Source organism: Lithobates pipiens, unplaced genomic scaffold (genome assembly GCF_037356315.1).
Source record: "Lithobates pipiens isolate NorthernLeopardFrog02 unplaced genomic scaffold, aLitPip1_a1.2 Scaffold_3, whole genome shotgun sequence".
Taxonomy (NCBI): Eukaryota; Metazoa; Chordata; class Amphibia; order Anura; family Ranidae; genus Lithobates; species Lithobates pipiens.
In genome coordinates, this window is record NW_027507790.1 from 231,838,596 (window position 1) to 231,860,503 (window position 21,908).

At 44.1% G+C, this 21,908-nt stretch overlaps 1 protein-coding gene across 1 annotated transcript in view; it reads left to right on the forward strand.

Moving 5' to 3' along the window:
* The first annotated feature begins 409 nt into the window (after positions 1–409).
* SLC45A2 (solute carrier family 45 member 2) overlaps positions 410–21,908 on the forward strand; it is a 191,010-nt gene continuing 169,511 nt past the window's right edge. Inside the window, exons 1-2 of the mRNA XM_077462888.1 lie at positions 410–910; positions 17,953–18,135. Coding sequence (XP_077319014.1) covers positions 457–910; positions 17,953–18,135 — 637 coding nt within the window. The 5' untranslated portion in view covers positions 410–456. The remainder of the gene's footprint in view (positions 911–17,952; positions 18,136–21,908) is intronic.

A 21,908-nucleotide genomic window follows, 5' to 3' on the forward strand; every position in this document is an offset into this window, starting at 1 on the left:
CCGTTTTCCACAAGTAGTTCCTGCATCACTTTTGGCGAGTTCTTCGCACAGATCGACTCGGAAGTCGCAATGAAATGCGGGTCTAAAATCGTGTGAGTTCAGCTGAACTTTTAAACCTGCCTCCAGTGAGAACATACCCTTAGTGCTTTTTTACAGAATTGAATAACAGCAATTCCCAATCACATCTGTAATTGCAGTTGTATTGGATCCAAAGGAATGTGCGTCTTCATCTTGTGATGACCTGGCTCCCTGTGAATGAACAGTTTGTAGAGTAGAAACCCTGGGGAAGTGGAATAGTTTTCAGATTAGGAATTTCACATGATTCTTTTTTTTTTCCTCTCTCTAACTTGTGATCTTTCAGCTATGAAAGGACTGCAGTCACGCCTCTATTAAAAGCTAGAGTGAAAGTTTGATCCTCCTCCACAACTAATTGAAATCAGCAATCCCTGGGCTAACATGACTCTCTCCAAAGATGTGGAGGTTGAGCAACCTACAGCTGGCATTGGCAGTGTTAGCTTATATCCATCTACAAAAGACATGGAGTACACCGGCAGTGGCAGCAGCCTTGAGCAGATGGATGGAGGGGTCTTTCAGCTTGTGGAACCCCCTCGAAGGTCCACTGGCAGGCTGATCATGCACAGCATGGTCATGTTTGGGAGAGAGTTTTGTTACGCCGTGGAAGCGGCCTTTGTGACCCCGGTTTTGCTCAGTGTGGGCCTCCCTAGGAGTTTGTACAGTTTTGTGTGGCTCATTAGCCCCATTCTGGGGTTCGTTCTTCAGCCTGTGGTGGGCTCTGCTAGTGACCACTGTCACTCCCGCTGGGGGAGGCGAAGACCCTATATTCTTGCATTGGGGATTTTGATGGTTTTGGGGATGACCTTATATCTTAATGGAGACACAGTCATATCTGGTAAGTTAAGCTCTTCTTTGATTATTATTATTATTTTTTTTTTTTACTTGTATAAATTTTATTATATAATGCTACAGCAACACGCGACTTTTTGGTAGCTCGATTGCACTAGTAAAGCTGACAATGCACTGTTCAATGTTTGCCTGGATTCTGATGGACCAGCAAAAATGATCTTAGTTGGTGGCCCTTTCTGCCCCTTCCATCCTTAGATTTAAAAAGCAGGTTGAAAAATGTGTTGGATTGGCAGCAGCTGCATCCAATAAGAAGAGGTTGCAATTATTGACAGTAGCCATACAGAATACAATAGGACCAGTGGAAGGTTTGCCAATCCGGGCTGTATAGCAATCTGTTATTATTAATTATTATTTTATCATTATAAAAAATTTTATTTTATTTTTTTTCCCATTTGCCCAATATAAGAGTGTATGGCCAGATTAAGACCTTGTTCACATAGGATCCAAAAAAAAACCTGTGCTGCTTAATAAGGATGAGCCCAGGTGTGTTCGCATGGTCCACGTGCAGAGCCCGCCTGGAAGTCTGTGCAGCACTGTGCTAATCACAAGCAGTGAGACATTGCCGATCTCTGCAGCCACGCATTGGGGCAATGTCTCACTGCCTGTGATCAGCGCTGCCCCGACTTCCTGGCGGGCTCTGCATGTGGACCATGCGAACATCCCTGAGCTCATCCCTACTGCTTAAGTATGTAGGCTGCCTTTACAAACGTCACCTTCTGAAAATCCAAATTGCTTGGTAGGCATTCTGATACAAGGGCTTCTAATGCTAAGTCATTGGCCTTGAAATAAGTATGCAGCCCAGACGTTCTAACTTGCTGTATGTGGTTCTGCAGCCATAACTCAGGACTAAGGATGAGCTCAGGTGTGTTCGCATGGTCCACGTGCAGAGCCCACCAGGAATTCGGCGCAGTGCTGCGCTAATCACAGGCAGTAAGACATTGCCCCGATGCGCGGTTGCAGAGATCGGGCAATGTCTCACTACCTGTGATTAACGCAGCAATGCGCCGACTTCCTGGCAGGCTCTGCACGTGGACCATGCGAACACGCCTGAGCTCACCCTTACTCAGGACGTAATAGAGCCAGCCAGGCAACTAGCATTTTCAGGGCTGGGTGAGCAATGGCAGACCCTGTAGTTCTTAGACCTTAGCTTGTATTAGAACAGCGTTTGCAGAAACGTTTACTTTCCAGTATGGGAATATTTAAACCTAGATCTTAGCGGGAGTGCTGACTATTCCTTTAAACCAGCTTCTAGTAGGCTTCAGCCCTTGCTAAAGCTAGTGGAATGTATGGTAGCCACTCGTATAAAGTCAGCACTTCCATTAAGACCTGTGTTTTAACATTCCAAAACTTGATGAGTAGCTATGTTTCAACAGAGCTTACAATTTGAAAAAAAATTGTAAAACATTTGCTGTGCATGTTGTGGATGCAAGTCTTAGGCTGGCCATACATTATACAATTTTCCTTTTTGGATTTTACCAGGACCCTATAATATGAAGTCAAACCTAAACGCTTTCAATTAGTATGCAATCAGGTAGGCCCTTGCACTATATATAGTTTGAAGGTCTAATGAAAATTGTATAATGTATGGCCAGCCTAAGGCCCTGTTTCCACCCCCATCCAATGTTTCATAGTTTTCAGTTGTGTCTGTTTTTGAAGCCTGTAGCTTGAAAAGAACATCTTCTTTTGTGCTACAAGCTTTAAGGACTTTTATGGCCTCAATAGACTCCGGTGAGAATGCCGCTGCACTTCTTTGTCTTTTTTTTTTTTCTTCCCTGTCTAAGTATAGATCTTTGTTTGTCTGAAGCATGTTTTGAATCCACTTACTGTTGACTGACTTTCTACTGAGTACTCAAAAACGAAAAAAAAAGCCTGTAAAAGCAACCAAAGTTGCAAAGATGTTTGAATGCAGCCTTAAATTCAATCAACTTTTGACAAATCTGTTGGGATTTCTTGATGCCCTTAAAGTCCTCCTGGGGCTTCAGGTTTGGGTTGTTAAATATACATCTCAATATTGGTACTGGTTGTCTCTTGAAACAAGTGTCAGCTTGAGTGAAGCTTGTCTGAAAGAACCGCATTTTAGCAAATACAGTACTATGCAAAAGTTTTAGACAGGTGTCAAAAATGCTGTAAATAATGCATTCTGAAAAAGGTGATAGTTTCCATTTTGTTAATTGATATAAATAAAGTAAATGAAGAGAAAATCAAATCAATATTTGGACCACCCTTTGCCTTCAAAACGGCATCAATTCTTCTAGGTACCTTTTGCACACCGTTTTTAAAGGGACGTGGCAGGTAGGTTGTGCCAAACATCTTGGAGAATTAACCACAGATGCTTCAAATCCTTCTGTGTCTTCATGTAATCCCAGAAAGACTTGATTATAGACATGGGTGGCGTCAACAAATTTTGTTTTGTTCCATAAGAAAAAAAAAATTGTATTTCGTAATTCGTGTACGAAATTCAATTCGTACGATATACGAATTTTCGTTAGATTCGTAAACTTTTCGTTAAATAACGAAAGTTTGTTATGATAAATGTATCATTATAAGGGGTTCCCACCACCCCTGTGCTGTGCTGACTTCCTCTGATTGGTGAACAAAAAAACAGTCATGTTTCTGTTAATTTGGATCCGAAATTCGTTAACGCAATTTCCTATTTTGTATAAAATTCGTAAGCATAGAAATTCCCATAGGGTTCCCACCATCCCTCTGCTGACTTCCTGGGGTTTTAACTTTTAGGCTCATTAACTTTTCGTAACAATTACGAATTTTCGTTATGATGAATTTATCATTGAGGGGTTCCCACCATCCCTGTGCTGTGCTGACTTCCTGGGTTTTTAACTTTTTTAGGTTTGTCAACTTTTCGTTAATTATGAATTTTCGTTATGAATTTGGATCCAAAATACGTTTTGGGCTTGTTGCCCGGCTGCAGAATACATTTGGGGCCAAACGCACACCTTTCTGATGGTATGGCATGATGGATTTTCCTGAAACCCAGAGCAGCAGTAAATCTTTAGGCTGTTACCAGATTGGACTCTACGAATTTGCTATGGTGCCAACAAATAGAGAGCAACTAAGCAGGGTGAGAGTGTATTGCTGGATTTTAAACCATATAGCCACTTCTATTTATGTTTTATGCTATACCCTAAAAAGGGCCAGCCTGAAGTGATCTAGCAGGGCTTACTTTTCTGAATAAAGATCCACTTTAAACATTTCAGTCATGTCCCCCCTTTCTCTTATTCCCTCAAGACTTGTGAACTGTACTAATACACTATATTGCCAAAAATATTGGGATGCTTGCCACGCGTACTGTAATGGCATCCCAGTCTTAGTCCATAGGGTTGACTATTGGGTTGGCCTGCCCTTTGCTATAACTGCTTCAACTCTTCTGGGAAGGCTGTCCACAAGGTTCAGGACTGTGCGCAGGCCAGTCAAGTTCCTCCACCCCAAACTCGCTCATCCATGTCTTTATGAAAATTTGCTTTGTGAACTGGTCATGTCGGAACAGGAAGAGGCCATCCCCAAACTGTTCCCACAAACATGGGTGCATGTAATTATTGAAAATGTCTTGGTATGCTGGTGCCTTAAGAGTTCCCTTCACTGGAAATAAGGGGCCAAGCCCAACCCCTGAAAAACAATCCCACACCATAACCCTCCTGTCCCCCCACCAAATGATTTGGAGGGGTGGCCCAATACTTTTGGCAATATTTAACCCTAAGGACTAAGATTGGGATGCCATTAAAATTCATGTGCGTGTACAGGCAGGCGTCTCAATATTTTTGGCAATATAGTGTATATCCAGGAAAACCTTTTTAGCTGTGTCTTTTCTTTACCTGTACTCTGCTATCCCAGGCACAGACCATTGTAAAATTTGCTTTGTTGTCGGAGACTGCACCTTAGCTGAAGACGAGCTAAGAAAAAAAAATGGACTATTCTCCATATATCTCTTTTGTTCAACTACTTCAGGACCAGAAGTCATGAACAGCTTGTGTTGCAAGGCAACTCCAGCATAAGGTTACCCAATTCCCTCCCATCCCCAGATTTCAAACAAAATATCTATATAGACAGATACCCAATGTGCTCTTCTCAATTCTTCATCTGTAGATTTACTTTCTACACTGTGTAGCTCAATGTGTGTTTGTGTGCAAATGGCTTCTTCTAACAGTCTGTGCTCTCCACTGGCCGCATAAGTGCATTATAGCATACCATACATCCTTCAATTTAATCATGTACAAGCTGCATTAGGCTGGATTCACACCTGTGCATTTTGCAGATTTGCACTACAGTCCATTTAACATGGTTTCCTATGGAACACGTCCTGGAGTACAAAAAGCACAAAAAATGCCATAGGTGTGAATCCAGCCTTAGACCTGATCGATGTGAGTGATTCTGAAAGCAGAACTCTGACCAAAGTTTGTGTGTAGTGTTGGTCAGCCTTGGGTAGGCTGTGTTGGATTAATGATGTTGGAGTCCCTATTGTGGAGATTTGCCCTCATTTCTGTGCAGTTCCAAAGATGAGAAGCAAGCAGAATTATTTGAGTGGGGGAAGGGTTAGAGCTGCTGTCAAAATATCATTTGTGTCCCTGCAGGGGAGATTACGTGTTTCCTGCATGGTCAACGGGGAATACAAGGTGTGTCCAGAAAGTAATGAGAATGATATTTTAAAAGAACTGTTATTGAAAAATTTAACAATTGAACATTCGCTCCTTTTAAGATATGCACCTTGTCAATGTACACAACGTTCCCAGGAATTATTTTTTTTCTCCCATTCTTTATAGCATCCCTGGAAGTGTTCAAGTGGGATGGCGTTCAGAGCCTGCTTAGTGGTTCTTTTGGACATTTATCCACACTATAAAAAAATTGTCCTTTCTCATGTTGAAATCCCGAGTCACAATTTCATGAAAAATTGGCTTGGTAATTCCCGTTTTTCCTCTGCAATCGTTCTGATAGTGAGCCGTCGGTCACGGTTGAAAACAGACCTCACTGCATCCACAATGTGTTCTGTCTTTGATGAAGAGGGGCGTCCTGATTGTTCATCTTCATCATCTTCTCGCTTCTTTCTTGAAGGCCTTGTGCCATTGGTACACTTGTTCAGATGATAGTGCAGCTTCTCCATAAGCTTTCCTCACCATTTCCAAAGTTTCTGGTGCACTTTTACCCAATTTCACACAAAATTGTATTGCATACTGCTGTTCCAAACTTGCACTTGACCAGGGTATCACAAAAAATGTCTAAACTGACAGGGCTGGAATGCAACTGACACCTGGCACCCCACCCCAAGTGACCTTCTCAAGTCTAGTAAGTCTTCATTCTCATTATAATCAGAACAGAGCCAACAAACAAGTAAATAGAGATTCAAAACCTTTTCCTCACCGGGAGTAGTGATAGTAGTTTCTGCAACTGTGGACAATGAGGGATGTTATGCATACCTGGTGGTCTTGCCTAGGGTTTTTGGCTTGCTTCAGACACTTTCCATTTAACGGTTTGTAGTAGAGCTACGTTATTCCTGCTACACTGCCCCATACCTGGCTTATATGCATAAGCTGGCAACACAGATAAATGGAGCATAGCTCAAACATGGAGCCTGTCAGTGGGTGAAGACACATATGACTGCCATAACACTTCATGAGCGAATGTCCAGTATTGCGAATTATTCTCCCTCCCCCCCCCCCCTTTTTTTTTTTTTTTTTTTTTTTTTTTTTTTTTTTTTTTTTTTTTTGTTCCTTGCTTGTTTTCTCTTTATGGTTCTCACCATTGCCACCCATAGGGTGGGTTGCAGGAGAATAGCCTCACACCCCTTTCTCCATATTGAAATAGAAAACCCTTTTCCATACTATCCATATCCAATTGGTTTAGCCTTTACTTTTGGTAGCAATCACCTAGTTTGACTAACTAGTCAAGTTCCAGTTTAAATTGCACTAAAAGTATGACACTTTGGGATGCGCTTTATAAAAATTTGTATGGCAATTCACCCAATGAAAGTGCCTGCACATTTGTTCTGTGTGAATAGGTTAAAAAAACAAACGTTAAGGACTCTTTCACATGGGCAATCCGATCAGGTCCGCCTGTCAGTGTTTTTTTTTTTTTTTTTTTTAGGCGGCCCTGAACAGATGCTCCTATGGAGCGTCGGATGTCATATCCGCTGACATCCGCTCCGATGTGAAAAAGTGTGACGGAGGAAAAGCCTACATTTCCATCCGTCTGCAGATAGGGTTGGGTGACGACGGACAATGGAGTCTGTCGTCATCTGATCTCCCATAGGGGAGAGTGGCGCTCTGACAGGTCCGTCCCTGCACAGTGTGCAAAGACGGACCTGTCATCTTCCTGCTCATCGGGGATCGACAGAGCGATCCCCACCAGGCGGATCATCGCAGATCCATCCCGTGTGAAAGAGGCCTAAGGCTATTTCCTGTGCCAGTAGAATGTTGTCATTGATTTAGGAAACCTACTGTATTTGGCCATTTGGTGTCACTAAGTATCAGAAGGACTTCCTTAGTGCCATCTAGTGTCCAAATGATGTATTTTTTAACGAGTTAATGAAAAACCTCACAGGAAATAGCTTAAAGTGTTACTAAAATCAATTGTTTTAATAATAAAAAAAAGTTTTTTTATGCTCGCCTGCTCTGTGCAGTGGTATTGCACAGAGCGGCCCCGATCCTCCTTCCCTCCCACCCCCCCCCCCCCCCCCCTTTTTTTTTTTTTTTTTTTTTTTTTTTTTTCTTCCCCGTTACAGGGCACATGGTGTCTGCTCGCCCCTAAGCTGTGTTTATGGAGCCTTCTCCATAGACGCACACAGTTCCTCACTGCATTCAACTACTTTAACAGAATTAATTGTACATTTTATATTTGGCATGGGCCAGTGTTTGTGTCTATCATGAAACAGTGTGTCTTATGTGCTGTACAGACTCCCAAAAATAGAAAAAATTGTCTTGTTTTGATCTAGATACAGTATATAAATTACTGTACCTTTTTTTTATTTTTATTTTTTTTTTTTATTTTTTTTTATGACTGTGACATTTATTAATTTGTGTTTCCTCCCTGCATTACACAGCGAGGAGTAGGATTCAGCACTGAACTGGCAGTCATAACTCTAATGAAGGGAAAGTAAAAACAGAAATGCTAGTAGCCAGCATAAAGGACGCAGTGCCAACAAACACTACAGATACATGTACTGACTCTTGAATCTAGAATACGAGTATTTTGCTTGACAAGAATAGACTTACAGTAGAACTATCCAGCAGCACTTTCTTAGCACTGCACTTGATTTTCTCTTATGCCCCGTACACACGATCGCAATTTTGGTTGGAAAAAGCTCTGATGGTTTTACCAACGGGATTTCACTCAAGCTGTCTTGCATACACAACTCGGTGACGTACAACATGTACAGTACGACGAGACTAGAAAAAGGAAGTTCAATAGCTTCCGTCTCCTAGTTGAATCTGAGCATACGTGAGTTTTTGCCAGTTGGATTTGCATACACACAAACGTATTTTCTGATAGGAACTTTTTCCGATTTGAAAAATTGAGAGCATGCTCTCAATCTTTTGCTGGCCGAAATTGCGGCAGCAAAAGTCTGATGGAGCATACACATGATCGCATTTTCTGACCAAAAGTTCTCAAGTCTTTTGCTGTGTACGGGGCATTAGTCCCCATTAGACCCCTTTCGCACAAGAAGGCTCAGATCAGGTCCACCTGTCCATTTACCATTATAGTCTGATAGGTGGGTGTAAATAGACACATCAGTTTACACCTAACTTCCATCAGGTCTGCTAAAAAATAAAAAATGTGTCCCCTTTTTAATCCTAGGTGGATCGAATCGGAGAGGTCAAGTGTAAACGGACAGTGCAGTCCATTTACTCCTGGCCACCCATCAGTGGCCCTATAATTTATTTATTTTTTTATTTTATTTTTGGGGGGGGGGGGGGGGGGCGGCTCGGAGAAAGCTGCTCCAGTGTCCTCTCCTAGAGCGTCTGCTTGGATAAGGACCTGTCATCTGCCAGCTCTGAACAGCAGACTGATTTTCTCCTACTGATCAAAACTGAGCCTGCCCCATGTGAAAGGGGCCAAAAAGTGATTGTAAAGCTACCCTGTTTCCCCGAAAATAAGACCTAGCATGATTGTCAGTGATGGGTGCAATTTAAGCCCTACCCTCTTTCCCCGAAAATAAGCCCTACCCTGAAAAGACCTACAAGGACTTTAACTAGGGCTTATTTGGGGGGGGGGGGGTAGGGCTTATATTGCAGCCATCACGACAATCATGCTAGGTATTATTTTCGGGGAAACGGGGTATTAGGGATGAGCCTGATGTTCGAGTCGAACGTAAGTTCGTCTCGAACATCGGGTGTTCACCTGTTCGCTGAATAGCGAACAATTTGGGGTGTTCACAGCAAATTCACACCCTTTAAAAGTCTATGGGAGAAATCAAAAGTGCTAATTTTTAAAGGCTTGTATGCATGGTATTGTCATAAGTGTTTGGGGACCCGGGTCCTGTCCCAGGGGACATGTATTAATGCAAAAAAAAAGTTTTAAAAACTGCTGTTTTTTCAGGAGCACTTTAATAATGCGAACAATAAAAGTGAAATATTCCTTTAAATTTTGTACCCGGGTGGTACCTATAGTATGCCTGTAAAGTGGCGCATGTTTACCGTGTTTGCAACAGTCCCTGCACAAAATTACATTTCTAAAGGGGGCGGGAAAAAGTAATTTAAAACTACTCGTGGCTATAATGAATTGTAGGTCCCGGCAATACACATAAGCCATTGAAAAAGAAACGGCATGGGAGTCCCCCACAGTTCATTACCAGGTCGTTTGGGTCTGGTATGAATATTAAGGGGAACCCCGCACCAAAAAAAGAAAATGGCGTGGGGGTCCCCCCCAAAAATCCATACCAGACCCTTATCCGAGCATGCAACCTGGCAGGCTGCAGGAAAAGAGGGGGACCATAGAGCACCCCCCTCCTAAACCGTACCAGACCACATGCCCTCAACATGGGGAGGGTGCTTTGGGTAGTCAAAGCACTGTGCCCGCATGTTGATGGGGACAAGGGCCTCATCCCAACAACCCTTGCCTGGTGGTTGTGGGGGGTCTGCGGGGGGCTTATCGTAATCTGGAAGCCCCAGAGCCCAGAGGGGATCCCCAGATCCCACCCCCACCCCCCCCCCGGTGAAATGGTAACTGGGTACCCCCTACCATTTCACGAAAAAAGTGTTAAAATGGTAAAAATGACATGACACAGCTTGGGACAAGTCCTTTATTAAAAAACAAAACTGTACCACAAAGTCGTCTCCTTCTCTTACTCTGCCGATGGACCAAAAAAGTAAAGGGGGGGGGGGAATGCAAACAACCGTATGATGCGTCTTCACTTTGACAGCTCTTTTATAACTGAGGGCGGGGACACATGGTGACTTTGCTGGGTGACCCCGCCCCCTCTGCACGGGGATATCCCTATGGCTTCCCTGTAGCGTCAGAGGGGGCGGGGGTCACCCAGTTACATTTAATTTTTTTAGTAAAGGACTTGTCCCAAGCCTTGTCATGTAGTTTTTTTTTTTTGTGAAATGGTAGGGGTACATTTGTACTCCGTTACCATTTCACATGGGGGGCGGGATCTGGGGGTCCCCTTGTTAAAGGGGGCTTCCAGATTCAGATAAGCCACTGGTAGACACCCCCCCCCCACAACCACCGGGCACGGGTTGTGGGGATAAGGCGCTTGTCCCCATCAACATGGGTACATGGTGCTTTGGCTACCCCTAAGCACCCTCCCCATGTTGAGGGCATGTGGCCTGGTACGGTTCAGTAGGAGGGGGCGCTGTCTCCCAGCCCCCTCTTTTCCTGCGGCCTGCCAGGTTGCATGCTCGGATAAGGGCCCTGGAGGGTATGGATTTTGAGGGGGACCCCCGTGCCATTTTTTTATTTAATTTTTTTCAAATTTTGGTTCAGGGTTCCCCTTAATATCCATACCAGACCTGAAGGGCCTGGTAATGGACTGTGGGGGAATGCCATGCCATTTTTTTTTTTTTTTTCAATGACTTTTATGTGTATTGCCGGGACCAACAATTCATTATAGCTGTGAGTAGTTTTTAAATTACTTTTTTCCCTTTTAGAAATGGCATTTTGTGCATGGACTGTTGTAAATATGCGCCACTTTACAGGCATACTATATACACATACCCCCCCCCCCCCCCCAGGTACGAAATTTTAAGGAAAATTCTCTTTTGTTTCACTTTAAGCATTATTAAAATCACTGCTCCCAAAAAAATGCCCATTTATTAACTTTTTTGCATTGATACATGTCCCCTGGGGCAGGACCTAGGTCCCCAAACACTTTTTTTATTTATTTTTATTTTTTTTAAATTTTCGGCTCATCTCTAAAAGCTATTCTTCTTCCCTTTTCTTTTTATTCAAAAAATAAATAAAAAAATGTGTTATTCTTAAGTACCCTGTGTGGTAGTTTATTGTCCATGAGGACAATATCCGGAATAATAATGGTAGCGGGTGCCACTCAGCCACCTGCGGCCCTGCACTTCCTGATGGTCGTGTCCGGGTTTCTCGCATGCTGCTCGGCTCTAAGAGGGACACAGTCAGCAGCTGCAGGGGAGTTCGCCCCTCAATATCCTCTGACTATATACTTTATACGAGCGTCGCTTGCACACCTGGCCCACTCTGTTCCCTCCCTTGTTTCCTCATTGGCAGTGGGAGTGGGATCCTGCCAGGACTGCAGAATCAGCAAAGGATCCTGGGGCATGTAGTCCCCCCAGCATCAGCGGCCCCATTGTGATCCCTAGGGGGTAAGATTACACACCTTAGCATGCCCTGGGTAGGGGGGAAGGAAAAGGACCCAAAGAGGCTGCCTGGGGGCAGACAAGATGCCACGAGGGACGAGACACAAGGCAAGGAGATGGCCGGACATAAGGGAGAGGGGCTCCTGTTTTTCTGTTGGTGTGACCTTCCTACCACAGCTCCACATTTGGTGGGTCGCAGACATCTTGTCAGGGGGGACCATGGGGGTATCTCCAGGTGCATAGCTGCAGACATTGCTGTGCCTTCCTGCTGTCAGATTGTCAATTGTGCCTTCCTAAAGAGCCTGTCTGGAATGTCTATCCCTTTGGGCCCCTGGTGTCACCAGATTGGTAAGCGGGCAGTATTCCATCTTGTGCACACTATTTCCTTAGAGACACTGTATGCAGACACCTTTTACCCTGTCTTCTTGTCAGAGCCTGCTCCAGGAAACACTTTACATCAGTTGTTTCATTTTCTTGAGGTTCTTTGCTTAGCGATTATTCTGAGCCCTTAAGCTAGCTGAATATACCAGACACTTTTCTTTATTCAGCCAAGGACTTGGTGCAAAACATTTGTACTCATTAAGGAGTAACTCTGACTTTTAAAGCAATATAAGTTGATATTGTTTGCATATTGTATAATGCATATACCTTCAGGGTCTGTGAGCTCAGGATTTTAGGGAGACAGACTGGTCAATAACAAGATGTCTCTGTTCCCCCTTCATTTTTGAGCAAATAGGTCACCTTTTAGAGTCATTTTAAGTTGATTATATTGTGCGATTTGTAGTTTGCATATGACTTTGTACTGTTCTATATCAGTGTTTTTTCTTTTTATTTTGACTACTTGGTTATACTATTACTGTTGGTAACCAGCCTTCTAGTAAACAAACTTTTCTGGTTTACTAAAATTTGCGTCCATTTGTGGTGTTGGCACTAACATTACTGCCAGGTGTGCCAGAGGGGCTGAGAACGTTTGTTTGTTTTTTTAGGGTTGAGAGGCAGAGTACAGAACCAAACATATCCAATCTGCTCCTTCATGGGTGGTACTACAATAGGCCTAACTGGTATATGCATAACTTCTCTATTGAGAGAGTTGGCTGCAGGGAATTACAGGTGATTACTACCACGTTAGTTGTCCTATAGCATGAGCAATCAATTTCTGCAACATAATTTTTACTCTAAAATCTATACCCTCCTCCTGGGCTGGCATGATGGTTAAGTATAAACCTATGGGAAGCCCCCTAACCACTGCAGCAAAACCGGAAAACGCCCTTACTCTCGTTTTCCACAGCAGCCAAAGAGACCTTCCCCAATCTTTGTGTGTGTGTATATACTATATATATAATTACACACTAGCTGTGTAACTATATAATATTTTATCCTGTATATTACTCTTTTGTGTACCTACTGCGTGGACAATACCGCTGTTAAACTTTATTCATGCAAATAATGTTAAATCAGAATAAAAATAGCAATCTGTTAAATAGTCCTTGTTCTCCTTTTGCTACTTGGCTGTTCATGACTACATATATTGCAAATGGCCAAGTAATTTATCACACAAAGGGAAATCTAGACACTTGACAGTGCCCCCAGTTCAGATCTAAAAGGCAATATTTTATTTGTGAAGCTTTTACATCCTCACATTCTCTTGTTCTGTGTGGCCTTTGCTCTGCACTGACTGCAGGCACAATATTACAATACTTGTTAGAACTGCAGTTATCTATATAGAGAGCCTGGAGTGAGCTTATTCAGTGGAGTAGTGGCATGATTCTGGGCAATTGCCTAACCTAGCCTACTACCAGTTATATTTACAACCCTAAGCATACCACTGTAGCACTGACCCCCCCCCCCCCCCCCAAGGAGCTGCTGGTTTTGTTGGGCTTACCATTACCTTCTTGGCCTCACCTCCATCTAGGGGTTCCCGTGGTAGATGGCCCAAAGAAATGCAGAAACTGACACTGAATCTTCTTTTGGGTTATTTATTTAGAAGATAGCATAGTATCTTAATGCAGGATAGAGGGTTGGGAAGGAAGTTCAGGCACTTTTGGAACTGCAAAAATAGAAATCCCCGGATAGACTTCCTCTCACTAGGCCTAGCAGCCGGTAGGGTGATAAGTAAAGCGAAGTCTCTGCCACAGACTTGGATGTAACCAAGGGACGTAGACAAATTTAGAGAACTATCATATGGTACCAGTATCTCTCAGCTGTTCCGGCAAAACCGTATGAATATAGATCAACAAAGTGTCCTTCAACTGAGCCCCCAGGCTCCTTCAGAGAAACCAGCCTTGCGCATGGCCTTCTCCCGAAGATTCCTCCACTGGATGCTTTTCCAGTTGCTGGGCCTCTTCTCAGAGAACACCCTTGGATCATTAGGGCCTCAAATCCATTCAGGATTTACTTTGCCTCGGGCTATCCAGCCCCGAGGCTCAGAATTGCATGGATCCTCACCCCATGCCAGGAGGGCCATGAGGGATGGTCAGGAGGACCAGGACCAAACAGACAGAAAATATCTTCTGGACCAGAACCCCCGAAGCACATGATTTCAGTACCTTAAATACCACCTCCCAGGATACACAGCAGGAAAACCCTCCCACTGGGAGGGTTCAGAGAAAGCGATGGCACTCGATACACCCAACTAGAATGCGTTCTACCACTTGCCGGCGGTGACAGTGACACCTGCAGCCCAGGAGAACTCAGTGCAATCCAGCTAGACTGGTACTGAAACCATAATTTAGCAAAATTAGCCCTAAAACCCAACTGTGATTTTAGGAATATTAATTTTGAGAACATATAGCGCATGCTCGTCAGGAGCCAGCACTACACCACCCCCAACTTTTTTTAGATGGTAACGAGGGATGCCTATAAGCAAAAGTATGTAGCATAGGACACACCCTTAAAGGAAAATTCTACCAAAAAATTATTAATAAAACCCACCAGTGTTTGTTTTTTTTTTTTTTTTTTTTTTTACCCCTACTGTTGCTTTTTATACTGGCTTTTGTAATTTGGAAATTGGAACACTGGGAAACATTTTTGAAAGATAAATAGTGTGTGTGTGTGTGTGTGTGTGTGTGTGTGGACCAGACTAAAATGAGGGACTTGGGAGCTATCTCTGATTTGGAACAAACTGTCCCTGATTTGAAGGGATTATGACCCTACCTGTTCCATTGAGTGCTTTTAAAATTAACCTATGCTGTGTTTGTGCTCACTTCCCCTCTATCCCTAGCAGCCCATAGTTTGCATAGAGGATGGGCTTTCTAGCAGCTAGGGGTTGGTGGGCATTGTGTCAGATAGTGCGGGGGAGGTTAAGGAGGTGTGTTTGTGGAGCATGGTGTGAAAACAGTAAAGAGTAGATGAAAAGCTGTGGCCTAGTGAAATGGCGTGGGGCAGCGGTCCACGGCTGCCACTACCTCACTCTTTGTTCTAGCCATGGACTCAAGAGTTTGACCACTGCCCACTCTGTAATCAATCAACTTTGGTCAGATACATCTCCTCTCTACCTTTTTGTGTAAGGACACATCTATGCCAACACAGAGCAATGGAGTCTGAGGGCAAGCATGAGATGTATTAAGGCATTTTAACCAAAAATCTGTTAACCTTTAGCATACAGGACTATAATGAATAAAAACCAGATGTGGAGAGGAAAAAAATAAAAAATAAAACGTGTGTGTGTGTGTGTGTGTGTGTATATGTATATATATATGTATGTATGTGTATATATATATATATATATATATATATATATGAGTTATGGGAGCAGCACTATAAGGAGCCAATAGCAGTCATTTCTCTAATAAAGGTATCTAGCCCATTAGTTTCTCCAGCACATAGCTATAGAGGAACACTACCTTTTGGAACAAGTTGTCCTTTTTAAGGAATGGCCTCAGCCTCCTGAGTGCAGCCCACCTGATCCAATACTTAGTCCTATCCAGTGCTGCACAGCCTTTCTTCTGTAACAGTCTCTGCCGGGTCCTCTTCACTCTCCACATACCCCTATTCATTCTTATGGGGAAAGTGGCACTCGGCAAGACCACTGGAGGCTGCCATAAGTATGGCTCCTCCAGAGCTCCAGAGGAATGAAAATGGGTCATGACGTGCATGTAACGGATGAAGAGGGCCCGGTGGGAACAATTTATTGTAGGCTGTGCAAGGCTGAACAGTGAAGATTGTTGTAACAAGGCAATGGACAAGTACTGAACCAGCTGGGCAGCACTCGGGGGGGGGGGGGGAATTATTCTGTTTTAAAATGCTGCTTTAAAATGCTGCTTTATACATTAACATACTTCCTTAGACCCAGTCTGTCTGGACATCTGCTGACTTTGCACTATCCACAGGCAGCCTAACTCTCTTCAATAAGACACAGATGTTATTACAGACAGTTGCAGTACAGATTTTCTGTTTTTCCAGTCTTTCGAAGTATAAGACAAAAGACCATCTCTGAGAATAACTAACTCTGGCTCTGGGAGACATGGAAGATGTTGGGAGGCTCTAACTAAAGATTAAGCTAGCACTAAACAGGAGGGGGAGACAGAGAAAGATGACAAAATCTCATTGGTAAACTTGTCAGACACCACTCTCAGCGCTTGTACACATGGTCGGAGGACACATTCTGATGGATTCTATCGGACCGTGTTGTCGGATAATCCGACTGTGTGTGGTATGCATCGGACTGATTCCGTCTGAATATCCGGCGGACCCAATTTTCCAACTTGTTGGAAATATTTCCCGACCAACTGGTTCGATCGGACATACTCCGATCATGTGTAGAGAATTTTGATCGGACCAAGTGCCACGCATGCTCAGATCAAATTCCTACATCAAAGCTATTGGCTACTAGCCTAAACGTAGTCCCATCGTAATGAAATTACGTCATCACATTCTGAATGATCGGATTTTTTGACAACTTAGTCCGACCGTGTGTATGCAACAGTTTCGGACAAGATCCGACGGGCAAAATCCGAGGGATTTGGTTGTCAATCTCCAACCGTGTGTACAGGGGCTTAGATGTGAGCATACTACAGAAAAATTTATGACCTCCTGCAGTAAAATACAAGATCTAAAAATATATGAAAGTGGGGCAGCAATGTCCACGGGAGCCTTGACTTTTGGAAGCACAGCCAGTGGGCCAATTGGGAGACTGAATAGGCAGGGTCAAGCCACAGTTCTGTGAGTAAATGGACACAGAGCCGCAAGTTGGAAGCATGCCTGGTTGGGTGCCCCCAGAGGATCTGCGAGGAGCCAGAAGCACTGGCATGGGACCCCAGAAGAGGAGGACTGGGGCTGCTCTGTGCAAAACCACTTCATAGAGTGTGTGTGTGTGTGTGTGTGTGTTTGTTTTGTTTGTTTGTTTTTGTTTGTTTGTCCAGAAAAAAAAAGTTTTAATATCGCTTTAAAGTGGTTGTAAACCCACTTTATAATTCTCAGGCAATCCCCTGCATCCCGAATGCAATGGCTCCACTGTATTTCCTTTTTGAAGAAAAATGCCTCTGTAAACCTTATTTCTGAGCATTGCTCATGTGACCGCCTTTCGTTCCCTCTCCCAATCTGACAGCTATGGTAGGAGGAGCTAAGGATCCCTCACTGACTTGGGGAGGAGAGCGGCGGGTGATCATGTGAGCGGAGCTCAGAAATAAGGTATACAGAGGCCTTTTTTTTTTTTTATTAAGCAGATACAGTAGACCCATTGCATTAGCCGACGCAGGGGATTGCCTGAGAATTATAAAGTTATTTCAGCAGCAGGGGGGGAGGGGGCAAGCATTGGCCAAAGCTGACACGCAGGGAGGAAGACGGGAGAGCTGCGAATGAGGGGGGCACGTAAACTGACCATGGTGTCAGGGCTCAGCAGCCATGGTAAACTGTGGTCAGTTTACAGGGGGGATTACAGAACCAGGCGGGATCAGACAGGTATTTTAGCTGATACAAGGGGCCAAATTGCACAGCACAAGCACTGTGCTGTTGTTCATGCTTTAAAGGAACAGGATCATTTTATTTTATTTTTTATTTTTTTGTAACCTACGCTTTAAGTCTATGCTGAGGAAATGGCAGTGCCACACAAATATTTCTCCCATGATTTCTTTGCAATATGATTGTTAGAATGTTTGTTTGGATCCCAAATATCTGAGAAGTTAACAGCGTTATCACTTGCATTGATTGTATGCGAATGGTAGTTGGCATAATGATTATCTGAAACGCACAACATGGTAGCATTGCGGTAACAAATTTTAACACAAGTTATTTTATTTTTTTTCTACACTTACAGCCATATTTAAGGACAGCGGTGGCGTTGAGAAGAGAATTTGGGCAATAGTAATTACCATGCTGGGAGTTGTGGCTTTCGACTTTGCAGCGGACTTTATTGATGGACCGATAAAAGCCTATCTGTTTGATGTGTGCTCACACCAAGATAAGGAGAGAGGGCTTCATTACCACGCTTTATTGACTGGTGAGTGTTAACCCATGATCACTTCTCTCATTACATTTCTAAGGGAATAAACTGGCAAAGTGCACTCGGAGTCACAAGAGTTTTCTTTGTTTTTAAAGGGGTTGTAAAGGTTCATTTTTTATTTTCTACATAGGTTCCTTTTAAGCTAGTGCATTGTTGCTTCACTTACCTTTTCCTTCGATTTCCCTTCTAAATGTTTTTTTCTTTGTCTGAATATCTCACTTCCTGTTTCTCCTCAGTAAACTTCACACCATCATCCGAGCGGTGGTTAGTCAGCCAGAACAGCTTACTGAACAACTTACTGAGGAGGAACAGGAAGTGAGAAATTCAGACAAAGAAAACAAAGAAAAAAAACATTTAGAAGGGAAATCGAAGGAAAAGATAAGTGAACCAACAATGCACTAGTTTAAAGGAACCTATTTAGAAAATAAAAAACCCCTATAAGTCATGATTTTATAAATGCTGCTATTATGGAAGCGGGTACAGCCTATAGCCCATAATACCTAGTGCCATGCTGAGCATCATTCATTTTAGTCAATGCTCAATGGTAATCTGCAGCTATCGAACTTTAACTCGTTTTGACAGGAAAAACTCCAATAATATCAAATTAGCTGCTGATCTTTAATAATTAGGTACTTGCCAATGCTGGAGTCCAGCACTGTCTTCCTGAAGCTGATTCTCCTAACTGCTGTGGATATCTGGTGCTGCCATCTTGATTGTGGGAGCCGCCAATGACTTCCTGGGGAATCACAGCTGAGTATCCACTGCAAATGCACTGTGGGACTGGTCCTACAGCCTCCTAGGATGTGTTCCAGAAGGCTGCAAGTGGGGTGTGTGAGCAGGGGGTGCTCAGTGCACGCCTTTCTAGACTAGGCTAGAATTGAAAGTGTCTGTCAAAAAAGCTGCCCACTCCCAGGGTAAAAAATATAATCAAGTCATGGAGATAGGATGGAAGAATCGTGGCATTTTTCATTTTCGGTGACGGCCCGCTTCAAGTAATAAGTACACCTTTTTAAAGATTTTCTTCTTGTTCAAAGATTTTATTATGTGTAGTGCCCCCTGCAAGAACCACTGGTAAACTGTTTTTCCTTGTTAGAGCACTCCTAGCCAGGCACAGCATTTTCCTCGTTCTTCCACTGGCTTGAAGAAGGGTGTCTTTTTAGGCTTTTATTGGAACCAAGAACTTGGATGGCATGAAGGAAGGCCCAATGCTCATAAACTGAACACTTGTGGACTCTCCTCTAGCTTGTTGAGCTATACAAAAATGTCCCACAGTCTCTCTAATGCTGACAGGTGACTAGGGCTTTTCCCAAATGACCAAAACTGCACACGGTCACTACTTTCCTGCACCGGGTCATTTGCTCACATGGCTGAGGGATCATCAGTTGCCTCAGTCTGATATCCAGCAGGCACTCTCCAGTGAGGGAGACACAATCATACCACAATAGGGCAGCTGGATACCTTTCCCCCAATTTCCTCCTGGTATTCTCCAGACCCAAATGGACTAGATGGGGGTGGGGGCCCAGCTTAAGCCTCAGCTTGGACCTCAATGTTTTCTAGATGGCACCTCCCAGAAATCCTGTCCCAGGGCAGAGCCCCTGCAAAGGGGTCTCCTCCAGCAGGACCTTGACCTGCCTCAGGCCCCAGACTATTTATGAGCTCCATCAACTTCTGGCCACACTTTCACAGGAATTGGCTGGAATTCCATAAATATTCAGGCTGCTTATTCTGTTCTTCCTCCTGCTATAATACTAGGATCTAGGGATGGCCTTGCGGTTCGCTGCAAATTTTGCGGGTTCGCGATTCGCCAAACCGGCGGACTTCTGGCGCTGTTCACGCGGCGGACATATGCGTTTACATTGTGAAAGAACTTTGACCCATGATGACACATCCATCATGGGGTACAGGACAGCCAATTGAGACATTTCAGCACATGGACAATTGGACATTCTCCCTACCTTATAAATAGACCTGATCTGGCGGCCATTTTACATTCTGTCTTTTTGTCAGTATAGGGAGAGGTTGCTGTGTGGAGCAGGGACAGACTGTAGTGACACAAATCACTAGCTATTAGGTCCACAAAAGTCCTTTTAAGGACTGGTATAGGTGTACAGTATATAGGGTTCTGGTGCACTGCTGCTGAGTGCTGTGCTGCTGAGTGCACTGCTGACCGATTCTGCAGCTGTCTTTTGTCAGTGTAAGGCACGGTTCACACAGGGGCGACTTGTCCAGGCGACTTCGCCGCCTGACAAGTCGCGCCCCGTTCTGTACTACGGAACCGTTCTAATAGGAGCGACTCAGGTCGCTCCGACTTAGAAAAAAGGTTCCTGTACTACTTTTGCGGCGACTTTGGGTGACTTGCATTGACTTCTATACAGAAGTCGTTTTGCAAATCGCCGCTGAGGTCGCGGCAGGCGTGCCGCCCGCTGTGTGAACTGAGCCTAAGGACAGGACGCTGTGTGGAGCAGGGACAGTCAGTTTAATCACTAGCTATTACTATTAGGTCAACAAAGGTCCTTTTTAAGGACTGGTATAGGTGTACGGTATATAGGGTTGTACACGTATAATATAGTTTCTTTCAAATATAGAAAGCCTATTATACTTGACTGCTGAGCTGAGTGCTGACCGATACTGCAGCTGTCTTTTATCAGTGTAGGGACTGAGGGACAGTCTGCAAATCACTAGCTACTAGGTCCACAAAGGTCCTTTTTAAGGACTGGTATAGGTGTACTATTTGGCGTGCAGTATATAGGGGTGTAATACACGTATAAATTACTTGCACATATAGAAAGCATAGTATAGTGCATTTCCACTGTGCAGCATTGTGACTGCTGAGCGGTTCTGCAGCGATACTACAAACTGTGACAAACGCAAAAAAAAAAAAGCATTATAACTGGTGTGATAGACCAGTGGTCCCCAAAAACGACAGATTAAAGCGGGGTGTTCTATACCTTCTTCCACATACATACTGCACTTCTCTAGAGACTTTTGTTACAGGGTCATTTAAAAAATGGCAGGCAGAGGAAAAGGCAGGCCCTTTCTGCAGGGGTGGTAGGGGTAGGGTAGGAGCAACAGACTTGAGCCAAAATGGCAAATTGCAGAAGATGCGTGCGATTACGTCAAATGATGCACCAGACTTGGTTGAGTGGCTCACTCAGCCTTACTCTTCTGCACCCTCCTCAGCCTCTCGATCTGCACCCTCTTCTTCACTCTCTGCTGTGTGCACCCCCAAAGACACTACCACCAACACCACCACCATATACCTTCTGCTTGAGTCACAGGAATTATTTTCCGATCCATCACAAGATATTGCCGATGCGCAGCCACTCTTGGCATTGGATCAGCCAGAGGAGGTAGCAACAACCACCACTCAGCAATCTGACGACAGTACACAGATCAGCCCAAGGAAGAGGTTGGTCCCCGCTGTTTCTGCCTACTCCGAGATCTCTAATTATAGCGGTGGGGAAGGTGACATCGATGATGTGTCTAGTGATGTCACGTGGGTGCCCACAAGCGAGGAAGAGGAGGGGAGTTCAGAGGGAGATATGGACCAGCAGATAGGGAGGAGAAGCAGGTGGAACTTGGATTGCACAGGAGGGACAAAGCAGACTGCTAATGTATCAGGAGTGAGTCATCGACCATGTATGGTCACATCTGGCGCTCCCAGGACACCGGCACATGGCTCCGCAGTGTGGGCTTTTTTTAACGTGTCCGCTGCTGACAATAGTGTTGCCATCTGCAATCTTTGCAGTCAACGCATAGGTCGCGGTAAG